The 23575-nt window shown below is 40.2% G+C and overlaps 2 protein-coding genes across 5 annotated transcripts in view; one reads left to right on the top strand and one right to left on the bottom strand.

Moving 5' to 3' along the window:
* The window catches only part of SNAPC3 (small nuclear RNA activating complex polypeptide 3), a 50394-nt gene extending 47476 nt beyond the window's left edge, over positions 1-2918 (top strand). The window contains exon 9 of the mRNA XM_025201265.1: positions 1352-2918. Coding sequence (XP_025057050.1) covers positions 1352-1397 — 46 coding nt within the window. The 3' untranslated portion in view covers positions 1398-2918. The remainder of the gene's footprint in view (positions 1-1351) is intronic.
* The window catches only part of PSIP1 (PC4 and SFRS1 interacting protein 1), a 49398-nt gene that overhangs the window by 8857 nt on the left and 16966 nt on the right, over positions 1-23575 (bottom strand). For 2 of the 4 annotated variants that reach the window (XM_006021336.3, XM_006021338.3), the window contains 7 exons: positions 22881-22943; positions 13545-13662; positions 10233-10308; positions 8032-8257; positions 7457-7575; positions 4558-4613; positions 2928-2998 (listed from right to left, as the gene is read on the bottom strand). In XM_006021336.3, coding sequence (XP_006021398.1) covers positions 2928-2998; positions 4558-4613; positions 7457-7575; positions 8032-8257; positions 10233-10308; positions 13545-13662; positions 22881-22943 — 729 coding nt within the window. The other 2 variants (XM_014518837.2, XM_025201260.1) reach the window with 2 other exon arrangements.

Genomic DNA, 23575 nt, shown 5'->3' with positions numbered 1-23575 from the left:
TGAGTGTGGGGGGGGGGGGGGGGAGGAAATGAAAGGGAATCAAGACTTGATTATCAGTGTAAAAATATGCGTTCAGACTAAAAAAAATACTGGCAGCTAGAAAACCTTAGTAGCACGTGAAAATGATCAACACACCCAGATCTATAGATGAGAACACTGGACAACTCAACTCATTCTTACCATATACCAAAGAAACAGTGCTTCTTCATATTTTCATAGAAGAGACATACAGTAATTAAGTTTAACTCAAACACTTCAGCATTTGGTTTCAACACACAGCAGTTGGTTCAAAGTGTCAAACCTAAGTTCTCTTCTGTAAACCATGCTAAAGTTACACATGGCTTGGTACAAAGAAAATACTAAAAATAAAACTCACTTTGCACTTTCTGCTACTTCTGTGAGTTCCCATTTTTAATACCCAAGGTAAAAATACAGGGCTTAAGGTTACTCCACAAGTTCAGCTATCCCCAAGACTTCACCAGAGAAGCCCTCTTCCTCAGCCCTTTCTTCCCTCTTCCTCAGATACTTTTGATATCATTTAATATCATGGTTAAAATCAGTAAGATCCACATATCCATGTATGCCAAGTTCTAACACCAACTTTCAAGGTGAAAAAAATCCTACTACAGTCCTCCTCTTGCCCTCACTATTCTTCTCCTTCAACAAGCTGCTTCCTAGGTATCTCCAACCAAACTGGATCTCAATCACATATACATGGATGTTATTAATTGCCAAGATTTAACTTAAGGAAGGCAGCAAGGAAAGAGTTGGGACTAACACTTTATGTTTGCTTAATGATAAAGCATGATCAGTTGGGACATCCTGGATGAATGGTGTGCTTCTACCCTGCAACCAATTTTTTTCTTGTTATGACTGCATACTGCAGAGATGTCAAAATTATGGTGTCTCATGTGGCAACATGTGCTGGAGGTGGGGGGTGAGCAATGGCTGCATTAACTCCCACTGCCTCCATTTGCTTTGCTACCATATCTGGATCTGGCAGGGGGCAGGTTAGGAAGGAGGGAGGGGGAAGTTTGACATACTTGGTATACTGTGTAACCACTACAAATCCATAAGAAAGACTCCCCACTACTGCTAATATCTTTTAGTTTTAAGCCACTAATACAAATTCACTCAATTTTAAATTTTGTTTAATTGATGTAGAGCAATAAGGCCAGGCCAGTAGAGCAATACTGTATTTAGATAAAACTGAGGATCATATAAATAAAAATAAACTTAAAAAAATTAAAAAATTAAAAATAAATAAAATTTTAAAAAATAGTAGTAAGGGGTTTTTTTTGGTTTTTTTTTTAAATCTTAATGACAATTAAACCTCATTTTTGGATTTCAGTGTTACCAGCTCTTGGACATTTTCTGTGCGTGAGTTCTGGGACTGATGCCTAACAACATTTGACAGATCAGGATTCCTAATTGATGAAGGATGGTGCTGTAGGTCTGGCTTCAGCCAGTAGATGCCAGAATGAACTCCGAAGTACTGAGCTACAGTTCAGGCTGCCACCATCAGGGGCTGCTGAGATGTCTGCTGCTTTTTGGTTCTAGAAACAGCACAAGGGACAGAGGCATGAGGAGCAGACGGTCAAGTTTCCTTACACCATTTCCCATATGATGGGTGGAGAAATGGCAACACAAGCAATTAGGCAAGCAGCGACCTAAAAACAGTGTCCCATTCCTTCCTTCCCCCCACCCACCAGCCAACTGCACCCTAACAATTCGCTTCTTCACTGCTGTTAGAACAGGGGTGGGCAAAGTCCAGCCCATGGGCTGGATCTGGCCAGCAGCCAGACTCCATTTCCCAGGAGCCTCTGCCTGCATGGCTTGGGGCCAGTCTCAATGGAGACACTGTGGTAGCACAAGGCCGGGGTTGCCATGGAGGCCAGCCCCAGCTGCACTGGCAGGGCAGGGCAGGGGAGGGGGCTGCTCAAGAGCCACTGGGATCTTGCAGTGGGGCAGCTTGGTCTGGGGCCAGGGTAGAGCCACAATTTGACCAAGTTGCCCCTGCCACAAGATACCAGCAGCTCCCCGCCTTGCAGCCTGCCAATGCAGCTGAAGCTGGTCTCCATGACAACCTCAGCCTTATGCTATCACAGCACAGCAGCTGGGGTCTCCATGGAGACCATCCCGAGCCATGTAGGCAGGGGCTCCTGGGAAATGGAGTCCAGCTGCTGGCCAGATCCACCTTTCCACCCACCCCTGTGTTAGGATATCACATAATGGCAGGAGAGAGGCAGACCGAGAACAACACATCCAATAAGGAAGCAGATGGAAAAGTATCCTTCCCTCAATCCTAAACTGTAACCAAGAGAGAAAATCCACAATTTCTGTCTCATTTCTGTACATTTCAGGAAGTTTCTCCAAACAAGCGCACACAAAGTCCATCCAGGTGCTCATGATTAATCAGAAAACAAGTTTGGTTATTTTTAAAACAAAAACAGAACATACTTGTATGTTCATCATTAATTAAACTTGAAGACTGGCAATGTTAGGAAAATAATAGAATTTAAGCAGTCCCCTACATAGCTTGATGTTGTGAGGTTTTAGTCATATGCAAATACACCACTTCTAGAAATCGTGTACATAAGAAACGTGCATGTTCAAAATGTCTATTTTCTTTGTCCAAGATGAGCGAACAATTTTAAACAACTGATAAAATGGTGAAAAGTAAAATAACGTTTTAGAACCCAGTTTGAAAAGTCTTGTTGTTTTGGATTTTTTTTTTTAAACAGATGCTAACCCAAGGGCTCTTTGTATGTCTATAGTGCTCTCATTCAAGTAGAATGGTCACTCTGTAAACAGCAGGAATTCTTTCCCCTTTCAAAACACCCACAGGATCAGATCTCAACTATACATTCCAAAACATATTAGCTAAAGGCACTATGCATGTACACCAACTAACACAGCATACTCACAAGATTATCAATTTTGAGTGAATTTTTAATTTCTGCATGTATCCTTTGAAGCCGAGAATCCATTGATGTTTCTGTAAGATTAAAAATAATATTTTGACTGTTTGATCCATTGAACCAGAATGCTACCCCCAAAAAATTCTACAAACTTGATTTCCTGGCATAGAAAAGGTTTTTTAAAAAGAGTTGTGGCTAAGCAGTCTATAGTAGCTACCCATACAAAACATACTATTTTGCTCATAAGCATTCTGGAGCATTTAAAAAGGGACTGGTTCACCAACACTGTTGTTATTGTTAAAAAATTAGACAGTAGTTGACAAGCTATGAAGCCATCTCTTTTCAGCATATGCTATGGTAGGAGACAGAAATAAGCTTTCAGTTTTTCATAGCTATAGCCAACTGTTACTCTGGATTTGGAATATGATCATTAACCCCAGGATTAGAAGCAAAAGATAAACATTTAGATCCCTATCTGAAGGCTTTTCTAAGTGTTGTTAGCTGGGTTCCTAGAAACTTAGCAGTCACTTCTCACTTAATTGTAGTCCAGTTTTGTCAAATATAACATCTGGTAAAATACAATGCACTTGTTTTCCCATAACAGAAAGTAAAGGCAAATGGAAGTAGTCAGTCCTTTAAATTCACATGCTGAATTATTTTGGAAAATAGCATACTGGGAACTGAAAAAAAAGTATCTGGCCAGATGCATTTAGGCAAAAGCTCCCACCCTGCAAACACTGATGCTCAGATTTGTCACAACCTGTCAATCTTCTCCTGGTTCAGATTGAAAAAAGGTCTCCAAAACAGCAACGCTTCACTCATTCCTATTAATACATCCTGAGCAGGCTACTATACAGAAGCACTCAAAGGGCTGCTCAAAGGAGTGACTAACTGAAAGACTCAGTTCCAAAAGAACTAGGGCAGCTGCTTCTCCACTGTGGATCCTGAGCCTTCCACTAAAAATAATGGAGACAAAGAAAGAAAAGCTACTAAGGGGAAAAGAGTAAAGAAGGATGGCATTAAAAAAAAAAAAGGTGATCTGGATTGTTCCCAGGGCCAACCCAGTTCCAAAGACAATAGTATTAAATAGCACAGAGATGTAAAAGGGAGTGACCTGCCCTGCAAAAGTTTCATTAAAAGTCTGGGCTGGTGTATGAAGATGCAGAGGCTATATCAACTGTCTGGAATAGGAGGCCCTTCTTCTGGCAGAGTTAAGTGTTTTCAGTAGAGGATTACTTTAAAAAGCTAAGCACCTCTTGACCTTTTCTGCTATTACGAGACAACAAGGGGGACCAAGTAACACCTATAGCAGTCCTATTCAGAGTGCAGAGAACTAGAACCTTTGGTTCCTTTAGGAGAAAGATTCTGTTCACTGCTGTCCAGCTGAAATACTATCAAAAGCTGGGATGACAACAGCCGAGAAAAGTGCATTAGAAGTGCTGTTTGCACTGCTGAAGGAAGTTACTTCAAACCATACATGCTGGCTCTGCATCTGCAATCGCAGGAAGCAGTCACAGCACGGGTATCCTTGACTTATGATCCAAAGACTCCTCGCTGATGATATAAAAGACACAATTTGTGTTTTAAAATTAGGTTTAAAAAAAAAAAAAAGTCTGAACAGCTTCTTCAAACTAACCTCGCTTCTTCTCCATCTTCTTAACTTCTGGTTTCTTGCCTTCCTCTTTACTCTGCCTATCAAAAATGTTAAAGATTTTACAACAATTGACATCTTTTAAAAGCTGTATGTAAAACATCTTTTAATGAGATGTGTTTTAGAGATGCTTTAGTGAAACATTAGCAAAAGGGAAAAGGCAAGCCCTGATCTTGTATAACTAATGGTTACATTTTATTTGAAGAAGATCCTGTAGGCAGAAGATTGTAGTCCATTTTTGTCAAATATAAAACTTCAGAGGATTGTAGTCACTTAATTGTAGTCTATTTTTGTCAAATATAATGCCTGATAAAAACGATGAACTTGCTTTCCCATAACAGAAGGTAAAGGCAAATGAAGTAGTCAGTCCTTTAATTCACATGTGCTGAATTATATTCTGGAAAATAATATGCTGGATATGCTACTGGCAAATGGAAAAGGGTATCTGGCCAGACAACAGGTTTGCTATCAACAGAAGTTAGTGTTTTCAGAGCAAATGGAAACAAACAAAAGTCAAGGAAATAAATATATATTTCTAAATTTTATTCTTTATTTATTCTACAGAAAAAAGAGCTGTAACCTATGAAACATTTGTGCATGCAGAATCTTTAACTGTAAGACCATTTTAATGACTAGTACGCTTTGAAAGTGGTAAATGATTCCACCTCAGTTATGCATAGGAATTTGGGAAAAAGTGATCATATAGCCAAAAAACCCAAAACAAAACCTCCCAAAACCCACACACCACAAAACAGTGCAATACAACAGTAATGAAGTAAAGATATCTACAAAACAAAGTAAATTCTTAAGTATCCTACTAGTTATATTGTATATTAAAAACCAAAATTGTAAAATCAATTGTATATCAAAATCAAACTGCATTTTAATTTTAAGGACAGAAGGGTAAAGAAGAGTAAGGGTTTTAGCCTATTTATTTATTATTTTTCAAATCTCCTGGCTCTCCCTCTTTGGGTGGGGGGAGGGGGGAAGAAAAAAAAAATCACTAAAGTTATGAAATCTTAGACTGAAGCAAAACTAAAGTTTGATACTCCACTACATGTTCAGTAACTATGACAAACCACTGCTTATCAAAAATCTCCAGTATGTCACATTCAGTTCTCACTTTGCTTGGCAAGCCCCAGCAGGCTTTAGGGGCATGTTTTGTAATTCATATACTGGACTGCTTTTGAAGCTTTCAATACAATAGATGTTAGAAGACATAGAAAATAAGTCAGTCCTTCCCCTTTCATGCTCATCACGTCCTACACTTTCCTTTCATAATCTATAAAACTATGGAGTCATGGATTTCTTAGTCCTTAGGATTTCTTCTTGTTATCAATTATACAGACCCCCTAAGAAGAAATAGCAACAATGTCTGTTTGGCTCAGATAAAAATGGCTAATACTAATGATATAAAAGGGGCATCTTATTAGAGATTAAGATAAACTGACGAAGAACAAGTCATCTTATTTTCATTCAACTGGCTGAGAACCTTACAGAAAGACAGTGTAGACAGAAAATATATGAATATATATCTTATATTAGCTTTAGCATCAACACTGGTCATTACAGTCCATGATATGCTGTATCCCAATACTGCAACCAACAGCTTCTCTCTATAATTACTCAAGTGCACCTGGGCTTAGTTCCTCAGAGATATGAAGCAAATTAGACACCCGTTTCAAAAGGAAGAGGCTTTTTTTTATATAGACATTAGTATAACCAAAGCAATACACTACAAATTTGTTGCAGAAATAAAAGATATACTACAGAATTTACATAATACATTAAAGCAGTTGCGAAGAAACGGTAAGGCAGGAGATGCTTACCATTTGGCAGCTAGCCAGGAAGAGAAATTAGTTTAGGGCTCTAGGGAAGGAGTGGTAGAAGAAAAGAGGAAAGGTCTGAGGAGAACAACAAAAAGGCCGGGTTTCTGTTAATGGGTGTGGAAAAGTTAGCAGAGAGAGGGCGTGTGTTAAATGTTGTCATTACATGTTGAGGGAGGGACCGTTTTCTTAGCTGTTCTCCCAGAGTTGTTACCTTGTTCTCCCCTTCTTTCTCCCTCCCACTAATTGTGGGGCTGGGTACATCATGATCTCCTGGTGGCTCCTTCTTCACCCATTCCTGGAATTGCTCTCCAGAATAGGGCAGATTTCTTTCTACTGTCCCCACCCCCCCAAGTTTCTGTCAGTATCTTCTCTCCATGCGGATGCTTGGCTTGTTTGTGATAATTCTCTTCTGAGTGTAGAGTGCTCTTGAAATCACTCAATTGGCTTTGCAGAGCCAGAGTAGCATAAGGCAGAACCTTTTCCTTGTTCTGTCTGACGGTGTGGACTCCAGCTGCCAGACAGAGAAGGAAATGTTTTCCAGGGGACCCTATGCATTCCACAACCTGACGAGAATTCCAGTCACGGAGTTAATGGGACCCAGCCCTCTCAGCCTCATATATATTCCAGATGAAAGTCCGGAACAGTTTTATTGGACAGAATTAGTTCTTTCTTCACAAGAGCAGGCTTGAATATGGGAAGAATCCTTAGTATCTACATTTTTAAACAGAATCTGTCAACTTTGTGCTTATGTTAGGAAGCCTAAGTCACTGGAAAAGGGAATCCAAAAAATATAACAAGCATCATTGTATTTTCTCCCATCCTCCCCCAAAATCACACTTGTTATCTCATCTACTGAATTATGAAAATTGACCCTCTGTTCATGTAAATATTAGAAAAAACAATACCACTAGGAAGAAGGGGGGGAGGGGGGAACCACTAGCAGATATAATTGCAAACTATTTGAAAAGGAATTCTCTCTCAGATTTTGCGTCTCATTTTATTAATCTTACAATTACTGCTACAAGTTTGCACAGCCAACAAAGAATTATACTCACGGTTCAGTTTCCATCTGCTCTTCTTGCTTGCGCTTTCTTTCTCCTACTTCTCGCTCATGTTGGCTTTTTAACACATTTCTTCTATGAGCTCCCTGAAAATTTCTTCCTCCTTTTTTCTTCTGTTTCATTTAACAGAGTTTAGGAATGGAGTGGGGAGAGAGAAGGAGTCTTTAGACTACTGCAAATCAAGAATATTAATAGTTAAACCTACCTGCCATAAATTTTAGACCTACAGCATTGTTCCACTCAGCAGAAATATTTGAACCCGGAATTCCCACACAATTAACCCTAACCAACCACTGTGGGCTATGAGATTCTTGTGCATGTGTTAGAATTGTGAAATCTGACTAGTATTTTCCTTCACTTTCCTTTCTCCAGAAGTAAGAATGGGCCACAAACTCCCAAAGCTGAAGCAACAGAATCTATGTGATTAGATTAGAACGTGATTAGATAGCCACACACTACTTCTGTCCTCTCCAAATAATCACAAAAGTCTTAATGTTTTCTGAAGAAGCTTTTATAACAAAAGCTAACAGAAAATAAAAGTCCAGATATACATTAATGAGAACACACACCTTATCACCTTCCTGCTCTTCTCCTTCCTCCTCAGAATCGGAAGCTGACGCAGAGCCCACTTTGGCAGCATTCTTCCTTTTTGGCTCAGCCTCCTTTTTTCCTTCCTTTTTATCAAGGTCCTTCCTTGGTTTGTCTTCTTCCTTTTGACTCTCCTCATCTTTTTTCACATGCTTTTTTGGTTTTTCTTCTGGTCCTTTTTTCTTGGCCTTATCTTCCTCATGAACTCTAAAAAGTTTAAGAAAATTTTAGTCAATTATATATAGGCCATACCTAAACTTCATAATCCTCATTTTAAGCTAGTCTAAAAGGGTTTAATCATATGCTCTAGTGTTTGGAGGATTGAGGCCTCAGAAATACAGGCTTCTTATTTTTAAGAACCTGGTCTCCAACCCTGCAAACTATATATATATAGCTAATTTTAAACATTCCAATAAGCAGCTTCAATGGAACTGCTCACATGCTTAGTCACATGCAAAGGTGTTTACAGGACCAGGGTTTGGGTCACCACTACTAATATTAAATTAGTTACACTAGAAAGATTTAAGGCTCATTTCTTATACAGCTGCATATCACAAAGATCAAGTTTCAAATATATGAACAATTGATTCATTCTTTCAAACACCAGGATGATTGAGAAGATTACAGAAGCCACAAGACAGGGAAAAGTAAGCTTTACAAACATGAAGGCTAGGGACAGACATTACACACAAACCAGTTTAAGTGATCAGAAACTGGTTTAAACCTGTAACAGAACTGATGTTCAGTGCACATAAGCCAGTTTGAAAATGGTTGAAACCAGTCTGAGATAAACTTAGTTGAATACAGTATTACACTTAACTGATTTGGCTCAAACCGGTTTTTGCAATGTCGGTCCCAGATCTCTTGCTGGTTTAAGATAAAGCAGACACCCCCAGCATCCCAGCATGCTCTTTGGACTGGGCAGGGCTCCCTGCTCCACAGCAGGGCTGGCCCCCCCTTCTGCTCCCTGGCCAAAGCTCTGGCAGAGACTTGCAGGCACATTAGGGTCTGCTGGCTTCCCCCTGCCCTAACCCCCGCCTCACTAGTCAAGCAGGAAATCCCCCACTCCCTCCCATCTCCCACAGCAGGGACCCCAGCTCCTAAGCATGTGGTATGCTAGCTAGTTAATACCGAGGTGCCTGTGTGCGTGAATGTCTTCGATTTCACAGGGGCAGGCAGACAGAACAGTGACCACTTAGGGCATTTTGGAGCTAGTCAACAGGTAAGCTGTTTAAGAAGAGTTTGATGTAATGGAGAGAGGCTATTTATTGTTTTGCTGATGAGGTAATACTGTTTTCAGCCCCCTGCTGGCTTGCTCCCCCGTCAGTTTGCTGCAGACAGTATGATGAAGCAGGGGGGAGATTGAAAAGCTCCATATCATCAACACATGCATACACTGCACACCCCACCCCGCCTTGCCTCAGAGTGCTAAGATGGGGCTAGGGTCTGGCAACACTCCTGCCACTTGAGCAGGGAAAAGTCTGGGATGGTGCAGGTAGGCCTCCCTCAGAGTGTTCTGCTGGGGCCTGGCCACACCCTCTCCCCACCTCAGCTCAGCCCTGTGCAAAGGAAGAGAGGATCGCTCTAGCACCCCCCTGCTTCTAGCCTAAGCCACTGCAGGCATGTGCCTGAATTTCCTCAGTCCAGAGAGAACATCTATGCAGTTGCAAAGTGATTCAATCTAGCCAGGTTAGAATAACCTGCAAAGATTGAATCAGTTCAGGCTCAGGCTTTTTGAATGTCTGTCCCTAGCCTTTTAAAAGTGTTAGGGTTCTACTGATGTCAGCTTGTTAGATTTCTTTTTTGTGGTGGGGGGAATGGCAGACCTTTTGTAAAGCAGATATAAAAGGCTCTTCAGTAAGCTAATAGTTTTTTTGTTGGGTAGTCCTTCTCTCTCTTTCATCATAAATGTAGGCATCTGTTACGAATATATACAGGGACAAATAAGAAAAATGTCTGCATAACTTCTGCAAATTAGGGACAGAAGAAAAGGTCTTAATGTTTTTATTATCCAGGAGTTTAAGCTGTCACATCATCCTTACAGTCCTTTGCTTCATCTCCTGAAGCAAGGTAACATGCATAACAAACTTTGGGTAGGAACTCAACAACATTTATATTAACTCATGTAAAACAATCATTTGCTTTAAAAATATGCAAAGAGATTTTATATAAGCCAACTCACATGTCACTCTCTGGAGGACACAGTGTTTTCACCAGTTTGGGTCTGCCTCTTGGTTTTGGAACCTTTGTTTCTGTAGCTAATGTATAGAAAGACCAGGTTAGTCTACAGCCAGTGCTGAAAGCTAGTCAAAATGCCTGCCTGCCTTCATTATCATAAAAATTCAAACTATAACTTACACATGAAGAAGGTACAAGAGACCCTTGCCATTTGCGGGGGATACATTCTAGAGATCTCTGTGAATGGGGAAATCCGCAAATACTGTGCTGTATGGATAACAGGCTAGGATAAACAGGCGGGATTCTTGCTGCACTATCAATCACTTTTCTTTCAGGTGCCATGATTAAGGGAACAGATTAATGCTGAAATACTGCAATGTACTGAATGTAAAAAGTATCACCAGAGCGCAGTAACAAAGTGTCATCACGCTGTGCGGGGAGAGAGTGTGGGTTGGTGCAATGCACCGCGAATATTCGAAACTGCGAATTGCAAATCTGCAAATGGGGAGGGTCTCCTGTATTAAATTATAAACAGAATTCCTTTAAAAAAATTAACATCTCAGTAACATTTTAACAGGTTTGTAAAGGCTTAAATGCAGTGATTCCCATTGCTTTTTCTCTGTGCGCTTTAAGAGTGACCCATCTCCTGTTGCTGTCTGTCTATTATTTTAATTATGGAACAGCTAGAGAATAACAGAATCAGAAATTTAGTGAAAATTACTTAAATTATCCAGGTCATTTCCAGGAAGAACACAACTGTTCTGAATAGTATACTTGCTAGTATGAGTTTTATATGTCCTGTATTACAGAATCCAAAATCCCAAAGAAAGTGATCTTTCACAAAATTATTGGATATCACTGTCAGGAGCAAGTACTTTGAGAAATACAGACAACATAACATTGTCTTACTTCCATTATGATATGCTAAATAATTTCACTACTTTTCTAGTATTCATACCCTTAAAATACTGTACCATAGGCACATTTTACATGAGACACTCCTCTCCAAAATGGCAAAACATGTCTCCATTGGCAGGAGATACTGGCCTGCTGTTCCCGGTGGACATGTTGTTAGGAAACATGCTACCCAATGTTTGAAGTACTGATAATGTCAGCAAGAAGAACTGCTACGCAACAGATGCACATGCTACAGTACCACTAGGGGATTCTGCACGTTACCTAGCAATAGATTCTCCAGGGAGTGTTAGAAGCATGTTGCTTAGGTACCTCCTGCTACTACTCTGTATAAATAATGCACTTCAAATATAATGCCTTCCAGGTGTTCAAAATATTTTGCCCATCTCTTTAAAGTAATAAAATAGGAAGTTATGTTTTACTAGAAGGAACTGTGAATGACTTAGGTTGAAGTTCAGTACAACTTCCATTTCTTCCTAGCTGTCATGTCAAAAACAAAAACAACCTGGTGTAAGATTAGTTAAGCTATAGTTGCGCTTTGAAAAATAGTTTTGTTTTTATCATGCCTGCTGGATGGATAGAAGTGAATCAGAGTAATGAACTATCCATTTCTCAGATCACAGGCTAGTGCAGTCATATATAACTGCTGCAAGAATCATTTTTCAACATAATTTTAACCTGTGATTTTTAACGAGATTTTGCTCAACAAGAATATTTGCATAATAATTATAGTCCACCCTAAAAAGCAAGTAAAATAAAGTAGCTATAAATTAAGCCCTGCTATACTAACTCCCACCCTCAATGCACAATTAGCAGCAATATTTTTCAAATTATCCAAATTTGCAGATTGTTCCTAGAAGAACACATTTGCTTTGGAATACCTAAGATGTAAGATACTGTAGGGGGTATAGGAGCTATGGGGAACAATATGGGGTTGGAGGATTTCTTTAAAGAAAATTAAAAATGGTAAATATGTCTATTTTGATAAACAGCAGGGAGAATGGAACTGTCTCAGAGTAGAAACTATGGCCTCTATAAAAAGATAAAGCTCATTTGTGTGGGAAACAAAAGGTGGCCAAAAGACTGCAATATAAACTCCCACAGGAACCCAGGATTATTGCATCTCTCTCCAGGTTCAAGGTACATTTTTTGATCTTGCCTTATCTACTAAAGATATAAAAAATGCACGCATGACAGTCCAAAACAAACAAACCCCAAGAAATACTTCAATGAACACCAGGTAGCCAGGGAAGAAAGAGAGATGAGAACAAACATGACTGATATTAGTCATGCTGACGAATGTGCTCCTGGAAGGTGTTCAAATGTTATGTAAAATATAACTGGATTAATGTGTGAAAGCCTCTATATGGCTATGATTTTTTATAGATCACCTTTTTTTAATCTTATTTATATTTCTTTTGACTCCACACACCTATGATTTGGTTTTGTCTCTAGAAACCTTTAATCATAGATTTATTTTATCTTGTGTCAATGCAACTGATGACTCAAGAATGCTCATTCTTTTTTTTTTTTTTTTTTTTTTTACTTAATTATCTTAAATGGTATAAATTAAGAATAAAAAATGTTCCTAGTTTCCAGCATAATACAGCCTTGTTGGTTTTAATGCAAAATAAAATAAATCTCAGATATTATTAACAAGTATTATTAAAATACACGTTTCAGAATCTTTTATGCCCACAGCAGTATTTTTCTTGCTGCCCTATATAATGACACATGTGGGTATTAGTCAACTGATGTAACTTCAGTCACAGTTAACTCTTGGGTTTACTGCACAACCTTTTCTGGTGTCACAGATGCACTGGTTCTGCTCTAAATGGCACCTCCATAGGCATCTCCTTCATGCAGGAGGGCTTTAAATAACCAGGTTATAGAATGCTCTTTTCTTCCCCTGCTCTTTCCTTTGTTACCTGTAGAAATGCCCTTTGATTTCAGTATCAGTTTTAAAGCCCTTGTGAAAAATATAAACCTTTGTTAAGCCATGCTCCATAGAAATACTTGACTCTTATTGGATGCTTAACAGACCAGGAAGTTCTGTGGTAGCTTTAATCTCTGCTTCACAGCATCTGATGAAGTGAACTTGGGTTAGTTAGTTTACCAAGGTGCATTATCTACCTTGCCTTCAGCTTTAATATCACCAGCATACTGCAGGTGACTTATCAGGATACAAGGGATCTATACTTCAGATACTACAGCACAAAATAAGTTTAAGTCCTTTTGTGTGTTGAATATCTCAGCCCAACACTACATTGTTTTGGACTTCAAGTTTGCCTTAAGCACTGTATCAAATGTTGTATAATACTTCTGATTGTGCACAAATCCTCTCAATTTCTATTTGCCCCTCTCCCCCCATATTTTAAGTCAGATGTATGAAAAAAGTTACCTGCTGGTCTTCCTCTTTTAGGGCTTACTTTTGGAGCCACAGTCACTGTGGATGTTGCTGCCACTGCTGCAGGTGTTACCATTGTTGTAGTCTCTTCAGTTTCTGCTTGTTTTTCAGCCTATTATACAGCATACAAATTGCATGAGTTAGGATAAAAATCTTTTTCTTCTATCTTTTCAAAAAAATGGAAGTTTTAGTAACTTAGGCTACATTTAAATACAATTACTTTACCCTTTTGGCACTAACATACCACACAAACCATTTTTATATTTTATTCTTTTAAAAACACACAAACACGCCATAACATACATGCCCAACCCAAGTTACATTAAGAGCAATAAATTACCCCAACAAGAGAAATCAGAAGGATGATTCACAATATTAATTCTTGCAATTCTTTCAGCACTTACGTAAAAAAATAAAATTTAGTTACTATCTGAACTGGGTACCTAGTGCCCTATGATCTATTACAACTGGGTTACTACTGTTTATCTTCTGAACAGACATGCTTCTTTAAAGAAATATAAATCTCTCCAACTTAACAATATAACATCTGTAGGGGAAACTCTTTTAAGAACCAATTATGTCTCTAGAACCTTCTGGTAAAGTCCTGAAAAGTGCCTCACTAGAAGAAATTGCATAAAAGAACCCTAGATGGATAGTCTCCCAAATTTCTAACTCTTTTTGCCAGTGTAACCACTAACAGGAAAACATTTTATCAGGAAGCACAGGAAACATCACTCAACATATATTTATAGAGGGTTCAGATATTACCTGATATCACACTATTTAACTAGTCTTCAGATGGCCCTCTTAAAAAAGCTGCTTTAAAAAACTGGAAAAACTGAGAATAGAAGAAAAAAAAAGGCTAGAACTGAATTTCAACCGAAACACTTGAAACTTCCAATTAGCGCTCATCTACACAGAACTCCACTATATTCTTGATAGAGACACTGTTCCTTGTATTTTCAAGGACACCATTAAAGATCAAGTTTTCAGAATATATTTGAGGATAGTTTCAAGATTTGCTCAGGAAGTCCACAAATTCTAGGGTATGGATACTCATTAAAAGGAGACAAAGCATCTTAGGTTCCAAACCAAGAACAGGAGTTTGAAAAGATACCAGGGGAAAAAAATTCCCAGAAAGAGAACTTCCAAAGATGCCTAATTAATATTTATCTTTAGCAGAGACTAAGGCCCCCTCTACATGTTATAGGTACCACACAATCAACTGGTTAATTACATAATTAATTAATTACATTTAAACCAGCTACACATGCAAAGTAGCTATCATACCATAAAAGCTCCAACCAGCTATGAAGTTAGACCTCAAAAATGTGTAAACATGATAGAAATTTGCTATTGACCTTTAATTGGCAGTTGTAACAGGTTCTCCCTTATGGCTGGGAGACCCATCAGCTGACAGGCCTCCCAGTCACAAGGGTGCACCACGCCCAGCATGACGCACTCAGGCCCAGAGGATCACAGCAGCCACGATCCCCAAGGTTCGGGGGTACCTGAAGCCCTTGGACCCGAAGGATCATTGCTGCTATGAAGCCCAAGGCTCGGAGATCCAACAAAACCTCAGGGTTCACATGGGCAGCTGGGAACGAGAGCCCCATCATGTGCAGAACTCCGGGTCCCAGCTGCATGTGGCCCTCACGCTTGGAAGACCCCTCAGCCAAGTGGGCTCCCGGCCATGGGAGCCTGTTCCTTGCCGAGGCAGGGGGGCCCCAAGATCAGGCTCCCCCTATACTGGTAATACAGAGCGACTGGATCTAATGCATGATCCCACAGTCACACCTTCTGCCATGCACATGCAGCATGGCAGGAGGTGCAATTATATGGATCACACATTAGACCTCGCCTTACCTTTACCTGCACATGTAGAGGTGGCTTTAGTGGCTAAACTATAACAATTCTCTTAAATTCTTGAAGACTTAATGATACAGTCTTTATTCTTATGCATCCTATTCACATCATATGTTTAATCAGTTGACCTGAAGGACGCTATTTTTACAGGTTGTTTTGTCAAAGATTTGATATAAAACACAAACTCCTTGCAAAAGATACTGTCTTTTAACAAGGAACAAAGTCTTTGAAAGCACCATACACCAATCCCTATTGTAAGAAGTCCATGGGATAAACACCAGACAAAGAATCCTGCTCCAAAGAGAACAGAATTTCCCTTGTTTCAACTCACAGCTATCAAATCCATTGGGAATGTCAAATGCAGAAGCAAACCTCTTAACTGCTTATAAATTCAAAGAAGAAGTTCCAACAAGATTCATACAATAGCTATCTGCCTTGTCCTGAATGAGATTTGCACTCTTAGCAGTTCAGAATATAAGCCGATTCCCAATTTCTAGAAATTCTACTACTGTACCAAGAAGTAAATTGTGTCTACAGAGAGGTGCAGTCTTACAAAGACAAAATTTCCTCATTCAGTCACTATCTTATACAAGTAACTGGAGTTCTTGGAGGCCAAATACCAAGAGTTTCGAAAGAACTACAGATTGTGAAACCTTTCTTTGGACAACCAGACTAGAAATCAAGGTCTCAGAATATCTGGGGGCGATTCAGATCTTCAAAAAACTACTCCTAAAACTACATGAAGCAGCTGAGAGATTTGAGTAGTTAAAAGTATATTTACATACTGTACATTGTTTCCTGTCCAAGTCCTCTACAAACTGGAAAGTCATAGATACGACACCTATTAGTATCAGACTAGTAAGAAAATACAGCATGCAAGGGAGGCTAAAAGACAGGGGAGAATTAATAATAGACGCACAATGATACAAAATGCAGGAACAGCTGGTGTCTGGGGAAAACTTACATAGGGACAAGATTTTCACTTGCTGAAAAAGAAATCTGAGATCTTTCTGTTCTCCATAGGCCTAGATCAGGGGTGGGCAATTATTTGGGCCCAGTGGGCCACATAGGCAGTTCTGGTCAGTTTCTGTGGCCTGGTCAGAACCTCCCACCCACTCCCTCTGCAGCTTCTCCCTGCCATCGTCATCAGCACCCAAAAGCAGCTGAGAGCAGAGCCCTGGCACTGGCCAGAGTGAACCAGCTCCAGACCAGCTGGGACCTGCACATGCAAGCCTGACCCTGGCCCCAGGCTGCCCTGCACCTGCTCCAGACCCACCCACCCATGATAAGCAGCAGTGGCAACGAGGGCAGCTAGACAGAAGGTGCTGCTGTGCATGGGGGGGGGGAAATCGGTTGCCTCCCACTTGTCCTGCCAGGCCCTTCTTGCTGCAGCCTCCCAGAGCCTGCAGCTCCTCTCTGCTGCCACTGCCACCCCACTGAGCAGCCCAGAGGCAGCCCTGGTGGTGATGATGACAGCAGTGAAGAGGAACTGCAGGGCTGCCCAGGCATGGGCCCCAGGTGGCTGCAACAAGAAGTGCCTGGCAGCAGCAAGAGGGGAGATGACCGCTTTTCCTCTGCACCCAGCAGCAGCTTCTGCCCAGCCAACACTGCTGCTTATCATGGGCAGGCAAGTCCAGAGCAGGCGCGGGGCAGTTCAGGGCCAGGGTTGTGCTCATGGGTCCCAACTGGTCTAGAGCTGGTCCAGTCTGGCCAGGGTGAATCGGGAGTGGGTGCAGAAGAGATTAAGGCCGGGGCCAGGGCTGTGAGTGTGGGTCCCTGCCAGTTTCCACGGGGCTGGGGCCAGCAGCAGCAAGGAGCTTCCATCACCTGGGCTGCCTAGAAATAGAGTCCAGCTGTGGAGCTGTCCCAGCTCTGTTGTATACCTGGCAGTGGCAGGATGTGCCACGGGCCAGATGGCACCTGGGCCAGGTGGGTCCAAGGGACAAAGTCCCTCCATAGGCTGTATTTTGTTCACCCCTAGCCTAGAAGCTTTGCATATGTTTAAGTCATCCTTCTTAGAACCACCACTGGTGAAAACTAGTTCCCTTTCCTATCAGAAATGCTCTTGAATGAGCATCAAAAAAGTTGTTTCCATTAATCCTACTGAAAATAAGTTGGTAGTGCTATCCATTCAATGTTTTTTATTGGTTCAAAAACAAGTGAATGAAAATAGGGATGGGGGTGGGGGGTGGAAATCTAAGCTTGTAAGAAAATCTTCTTCTGACTCCCCACCACTTAACTTCACTTCTTATCCACTTAGGCTCTTGGGGTGCTGTTTTGGTCACAATACGTAACAGCATCTTACTACGCCCTCAAACACCAGGCTTTTCAGCCTCAGATAAAGACATTTCTGTTTCCACAATCTATGGACCTGCCCCTTTAAAAAGACATAGTAATGCCTTAAAAATACTTTTTAGGAGGCAAGGGACAAGGAGGATGGCGGTGGGGGTGGAGAAAGAGTTGATTATGAAAATTGTGGTGGTGTTATATTGGTAAGAAAAAGCTGGTGGGGAGGTTAATATTGAACCCAATGATGCTACAAAGGTTTTAATTTAGTGTCTTTCTTGTAATTAGCTCTCAGGATTATACTAGTCTGGAACCTGTATTTCTTTTTTTTTTTGCAACAATAAATGCCTTGTGTGAAAGGAAGACAGGCCATCAGCCTTCCCTTAACTTTGAAACTTCAGCTGAAATCCTGAAACTAAGACTGAGTCATGTTTCAACTTCTGTTTTCACCTTATTTTAAAAAAAAACCTTTTAGAACCTTTACAGATTCTAAACATCAGAATCTAAAGAATCATCATCATCAAAAAAATCATAAAGTATGTCAGTGAATTAGCACACTATGAAATGTAATAACATGAAATTCATATATGTTGTAGAACTTTATGGAGATATTAAAACTACTATAAGCTAAGCTTCTCTGTCAGAGAGAGAAGTGATTATTTCTGCTAGGTTTGTTGAAGTCACACTTATGGGAAGTTATCTTAATTAAATAAATAAATAAATAAATCTGTTAAGAAGATGCTAAAGAAACAAAATGGCAATTGTTGAGATATTGTGTGTGTGAAAATATTTACTAGTTTCCAGGGGAGCCGAACTCTTAATATAGCCAGGTACCATAATCATCATTTAAAAAGACACCCAGTAAAAAGGAAAAGAATTTACAACAAGTCCTTACTGATTAAGGTTTTGAATTAGGTAACAAGACTTAAGTGTCTCTCTTTTCATTCTATGAGGCATAAAAGTTAGAGCTAGAGACAGATTGCAGTGATTGTGTTAGAATCAAGTAGACGGATATTCTTTTTGTCTACAGTTCAGTACATAAAGATGTTTAAATTTTACAAATTGGTCAATTTAAAGTACTTATTTCCTTGTTCTTAGGATTTGTAATAACATCATTTTGTATTGCTATCGTTGAAGACCTACCAAATTTGCAGATTCTGCAAAATCCAGGCAATGTCCATGAAATCCACCGGGGGGGGGGAGGGGGAGAGAGAGAAGAGAACAGGGACTTACAGAAAAGAAAACACTCGTTCCTCAGAGGGAGCCAGGACTCTTCAGCATGCTGTGGCAGTCTGGCACGGTTTGGGGGGGGGAAGGAATGACACTGCCCACTCAAAGGGCTGTAGGCAAGATGGTTGCTGCCCCTACCCCATAGTGGCTGTGTGAGGGCTGCCTGTCATGTGGCTCTGCCATAGTAAGAATCAGTAATGCAGCTGGGGCCAAGGCACTCTGGGAACAAAAAACCCAAGAACCTAAACAAAAAGCCCCCGATTAAATCTATGATCCATTAAATCACCAGAGGTGATGTCCCGAAATACCTGGACAGCAAAAAGGTCAGAACACAATCCAACAGAAACTTTACTTCTAGACTCTGAAGAAGTGCATGTGTAGTCTAAGACAATCTAGGTACTTGATATGAGTCACAGAAGTGAATAAACCTGGATGTGGGCTTCAAGCCAGGACATAGGAGGCAGGGCCTGAGGTATGCCACTAGGACTAGCCATGGGGTCAGCAAAGTGTGGGTGGCACAGATTACTGGAGCATCAGGTCAAGGTTTGGGTTGGAGGGGCTGAGAATACAGGGGCCAAGTTCCAGAAAAACTAAAAGGGAGAACCTGAGAGAGAGAACCTGAGAAGAAAGCCAAGATCAGAAACCAGGGGTCAAGAAGCTAGTGCCAAGTTCCAGAGATCTGAAGTCAGGATCAGGAAGAGACAAAGCTGAGTCAGGAGCCAGAAGAATGAGAGAGAGCAGCAAACATGAGGCTTGCTGGAACAGACTGAGGCTATGTCAAGGAATGCTTGCAAGCGTGAGGCATCAGATGTGCTTAAAAGGGTTGAGTGGCATTCTCAGCGCACAGTCTGGTTGCAGAGAACTGGGGCAGTCACATTCACCAGGGATCAGGTTCAGGTGTGATAGCTCAAGATCATGGGGAAGCTGGGCCTAAATGATCAGAAGCCTTTACACCAAAGCCAATACTAGGCTGACAATGTTCATTGGAGGCTCGGTACTGTTAAATGTGAAGAGGCTGGTACCAAAGACTACTAATATTGGCACCAAACTGGCACCAAAGTTTATGATTTAGTTAGTACTGAGGATAGGAAGGTGTGTACCAGGTCATGTAAAACTTAAAGCGTCTAGTACTATATGATAGAAAATCCTTGGCTATTACATAGGACAGCAGTTGGCAACATTTTCTGGTTGTGGGCCAATACTAAGAGCCAGCTGCTGCTGCCTCTCCCTGCTGCCTGGCTGAGGCACAGCAAAAGAAAAGTTTCTGCCAGCCAGCTATGGTGTGGGCAAAGCCCCTGCCATGAGTCCCCCAGCTCAGTAGTTCACATTCAGTGGCTCCATACAAGCTACAGGTTGCACACCTCTGACGTGAGGCTTTAGGGTTGTTGGTTCCAACTTCATCAGAATTGTCATTACCACGATCGACTGGTCTTGACAGTATTTCAAAAGCTCACAGCCCAGCCAAGTAGTAGGGAATGCTGAATATAGCTCATACTTTTATTCCAAGGGGTTCATCTTTATGCGTTCTGAGGATTTTTTTTTTTTTTTGTGGCCTGAAGTCCGAACAACTTTAGGTACCAAAAAGACAGAAGGCTTGAGTACTTTTGGAGAAGTCCTACTTGAAGGGAAAAAGTGATCCTTTTGGTGATACTTGAGCCTTTGTCCCCTTTATTGGGGTAAAAGGAATGAAACGAGTATTTCTAAGCAACGAGTATTTCTAAGCAAGGTTAAATCTGATCTTTCAGTTGAGTGTAGTTTGATAGATTTTTCTGAGGTAGGCAAAGTTCTTTGGGTAGATGCGGTACTTTTATGAGACCAACTGAGTAGTTGGAAAAAAGTTCCTGGCAACCTTTTTCTGACATATTCCTTAAGTTGTGCCTCTCAAGATGCGAGCGCTATTCATGAAAATTTTCTAAACATGGCACTTTCATTCACTTTTTTCCTCTCACAAGGCATTCAGCATGCCTACTGCTTACAGGCGTAACAGCCCCACAAGAAGGATAGTGTTTGAAGACAGGATTCCTTTATTGTCACAAAACTGTCAGAGAAACACCTCAGGGCTTCAAGAGAAACAAGCTCCGTCAGTGAATAAAGTGTCATTGTCTCTTTACACCAGACTTAACTATTTATAGAAACTAACACTTGGAAATGACAGTGTCAAACAACGTGGATACTTCCAAAGTTCAGGCAGGGACCATGAGTAGGAGTTGGGACAGTTATACTCCTTTATGCCCTTGGTTTGCTTGTAACTGGATAACATGCACCACCCTTGCCAACAAAAGTGCACAGGTACTTAAAGATGCTGAAATAACCCTTATAATTCAGTCACTACCATCCTAACGGCCGTCTAACATTTACCTGTCTGCAAGTATCCTGCAGTTCTACTGTATGCCTCTGTGCGCAGGACATACTTTCAGTTTCTGAGCTATCCTCCCCCCAAACCTGTGCTGCTAGTTGCTTTGGAGAGGAAAAAAACAAAACAAAAAAACCCAACATTATTTCAATGATCAGCCGTGTTTTCAGAAGGAAGGAAGAATGGTTCAGCTGAGGTCAAAAGTGGGCTGGTATTAAGACCCAGATCTTGCTTGGCTGTGGTGCAGCATGGGTAAAGCTCCCTGCTATGAGGCCCCAGCTTCATGGCTGGATCCAATGGCTCCACAGCCCAGATTGTGCCTGCTGGCTATAGGTTGTCAACCCTGCTTTATTTAATTCTTGATACCGAGCTGTAGTATAGGATTTTCGTATCTTGCCAAACAGAATAAGTTTGTGTACCGCACAAATTAAAATGAGTATTTAAAACTGTGTTCATATGCATTGAAGAGACTTTTTTTCTGTACTGTTATCAAGCTTCAGTGTTATGTTTAGCTTTAGAATATCTTTTTTTTAAAGAGCTGTTAGTCCTTCCAGATTTTATGACTACTTTACCTGAACGCTGAATGTTCTTAGTATTTGCTTACAAATTTAAAGGTGTTATGCTTTTATCATTATATATATTTACATCATTTTCAATTTAGTTGATGTTATAAATTACTTAATAACTTTTCACCATTTTAATTTTACAGTTTAATTGTGTGTTATTTAGCCCATGTCACTCTACAGCTCATAAAAAAAGAACCTCTGGTGACATAATTTGGGAGCATCTCCTTGCTAGTCTCATAAATAATTATCATTGCTTATATCCATTTATTTGGTTTCCCTTGTCAGTTGTCATCTCTTTCAAATTTTAACAATGACAATTTTTTATAATATTTATTTCAATTAACTAATGTATAATACTGAAGATAACCACTTTCATCCTTGTACTTCCCGAAACAAATGACAAACATGCCTTTTCCACAGAATAACGATAAATCCAAAATAAATATTTAAAAGAACATTTTCAACAGAATGTTAAAAGCAAGACTGACTGATTTAGGAAACGGGTTGAAGAAACAGCAACTGCTTGCAGATCAATAAAATAACTGAATGGAAGGAAAAAAGCTTCAGAGGAAAGGGAGAGACATGTCAACATTTACAAACAAAAACTGAGAATCTTGTATTTTGGACTCCCATTTGCAATCCTTAGAAAATACTCAACTCACCCGGTCTACTTACAGGTGCTCACCAATACAAGAAAACAAAGCACAGATAAAAAACAAGTCAGCCATCATTTACCTCCTCTGCTCTACATTTCCTGCATACTAATCATCCTGAAAACACTTCCTCAATCTAATCACAATCACTTAAATTTGGGCATAAGATTTTTAAGTAAACTTTCAGTGAAAGCAACATTTCTAGATTATGGAATTCACCAATACTTGTATTGTTTTCCAAAAAGCAAATTGACTTGCATATACATTGCTATGCAAATTAAGATTTACTTGATTCCAGTAAAGCAATAAAAGTCAAAGATCAATAAAAAAAAAACACACCTACAATACGAGGAAGATAAATTATGCATACTATTACCTTTCTTTTTCTCCCTCTTCTAGCAGCTTTAGGAATAGGTACATCATTTCCCTTCACAATATCCTAAAAATATAAAATTTGTGATGTTAGCAAAAGTGTAAGAACCAATTTGAGGCAAAGTTCTTTGGGTGAATCTGATATCTTTTATTAGACCAACTTAAATAGTTGGAAAAAATTATTAAGCAAGCTCTCGGGTTCAAAAACCCTTTGTCAGGCTAAGGACGTTTCAGCAGTTGGTGTGTGCTCTTCCTGGATGGCTTTTCATTCCATCCAAGAAGAGCCAATTTAATTCATTCTGAAGTTGGTGGGAGGAGTTGGGGGCGGGGGCAGGGGGGGATGACATTATAACATAGCCTTTGGTATATATTTCAGGAAAAGATTACGCTGCATACCTAAAAGGTATTTCAAGCTTCCAAGTATCACTATGTTACGATTAACATTTCTCCCTAAAACCTGTATCAAAAAGGTTTGTAATCAGCAACTGCTTCCATCAAAGAACAGATAGAGACCAAAACAGACATTCAGTTTCCACCAGGAGAATCACCATTTACCTGATAAAAAACAAAAAAGTATGCAGCCATTCAAGCTTTTTCTCCCAGAGCAAAAATATCCAGTAAGGTAGAAAAACCCTAAAACAGCCAGAGTTAAAACACTCTTGGGAAAGTTTCTCCCAGGAGACTGAATGCTTGAATATC

This window comes from Alligator sinensis, unplaced genomic scaffold (assembly GCF_000455745.1).
Source record: "Alligator sinensis unplaced genomic scaffold, ASM45574v1 scaffold917_1, whole genome shotgun sequence".
Lineage (NCBI taxonomy): Eukaryota > Metazoa > Chordata > Crocodylia > Alligatoridae > Alligator > Alligator sinensis.
Note: the sequence above shows the minus strand (reverse complement) of the source record. Positions and strands in the feature narration are given on the sequence as shown.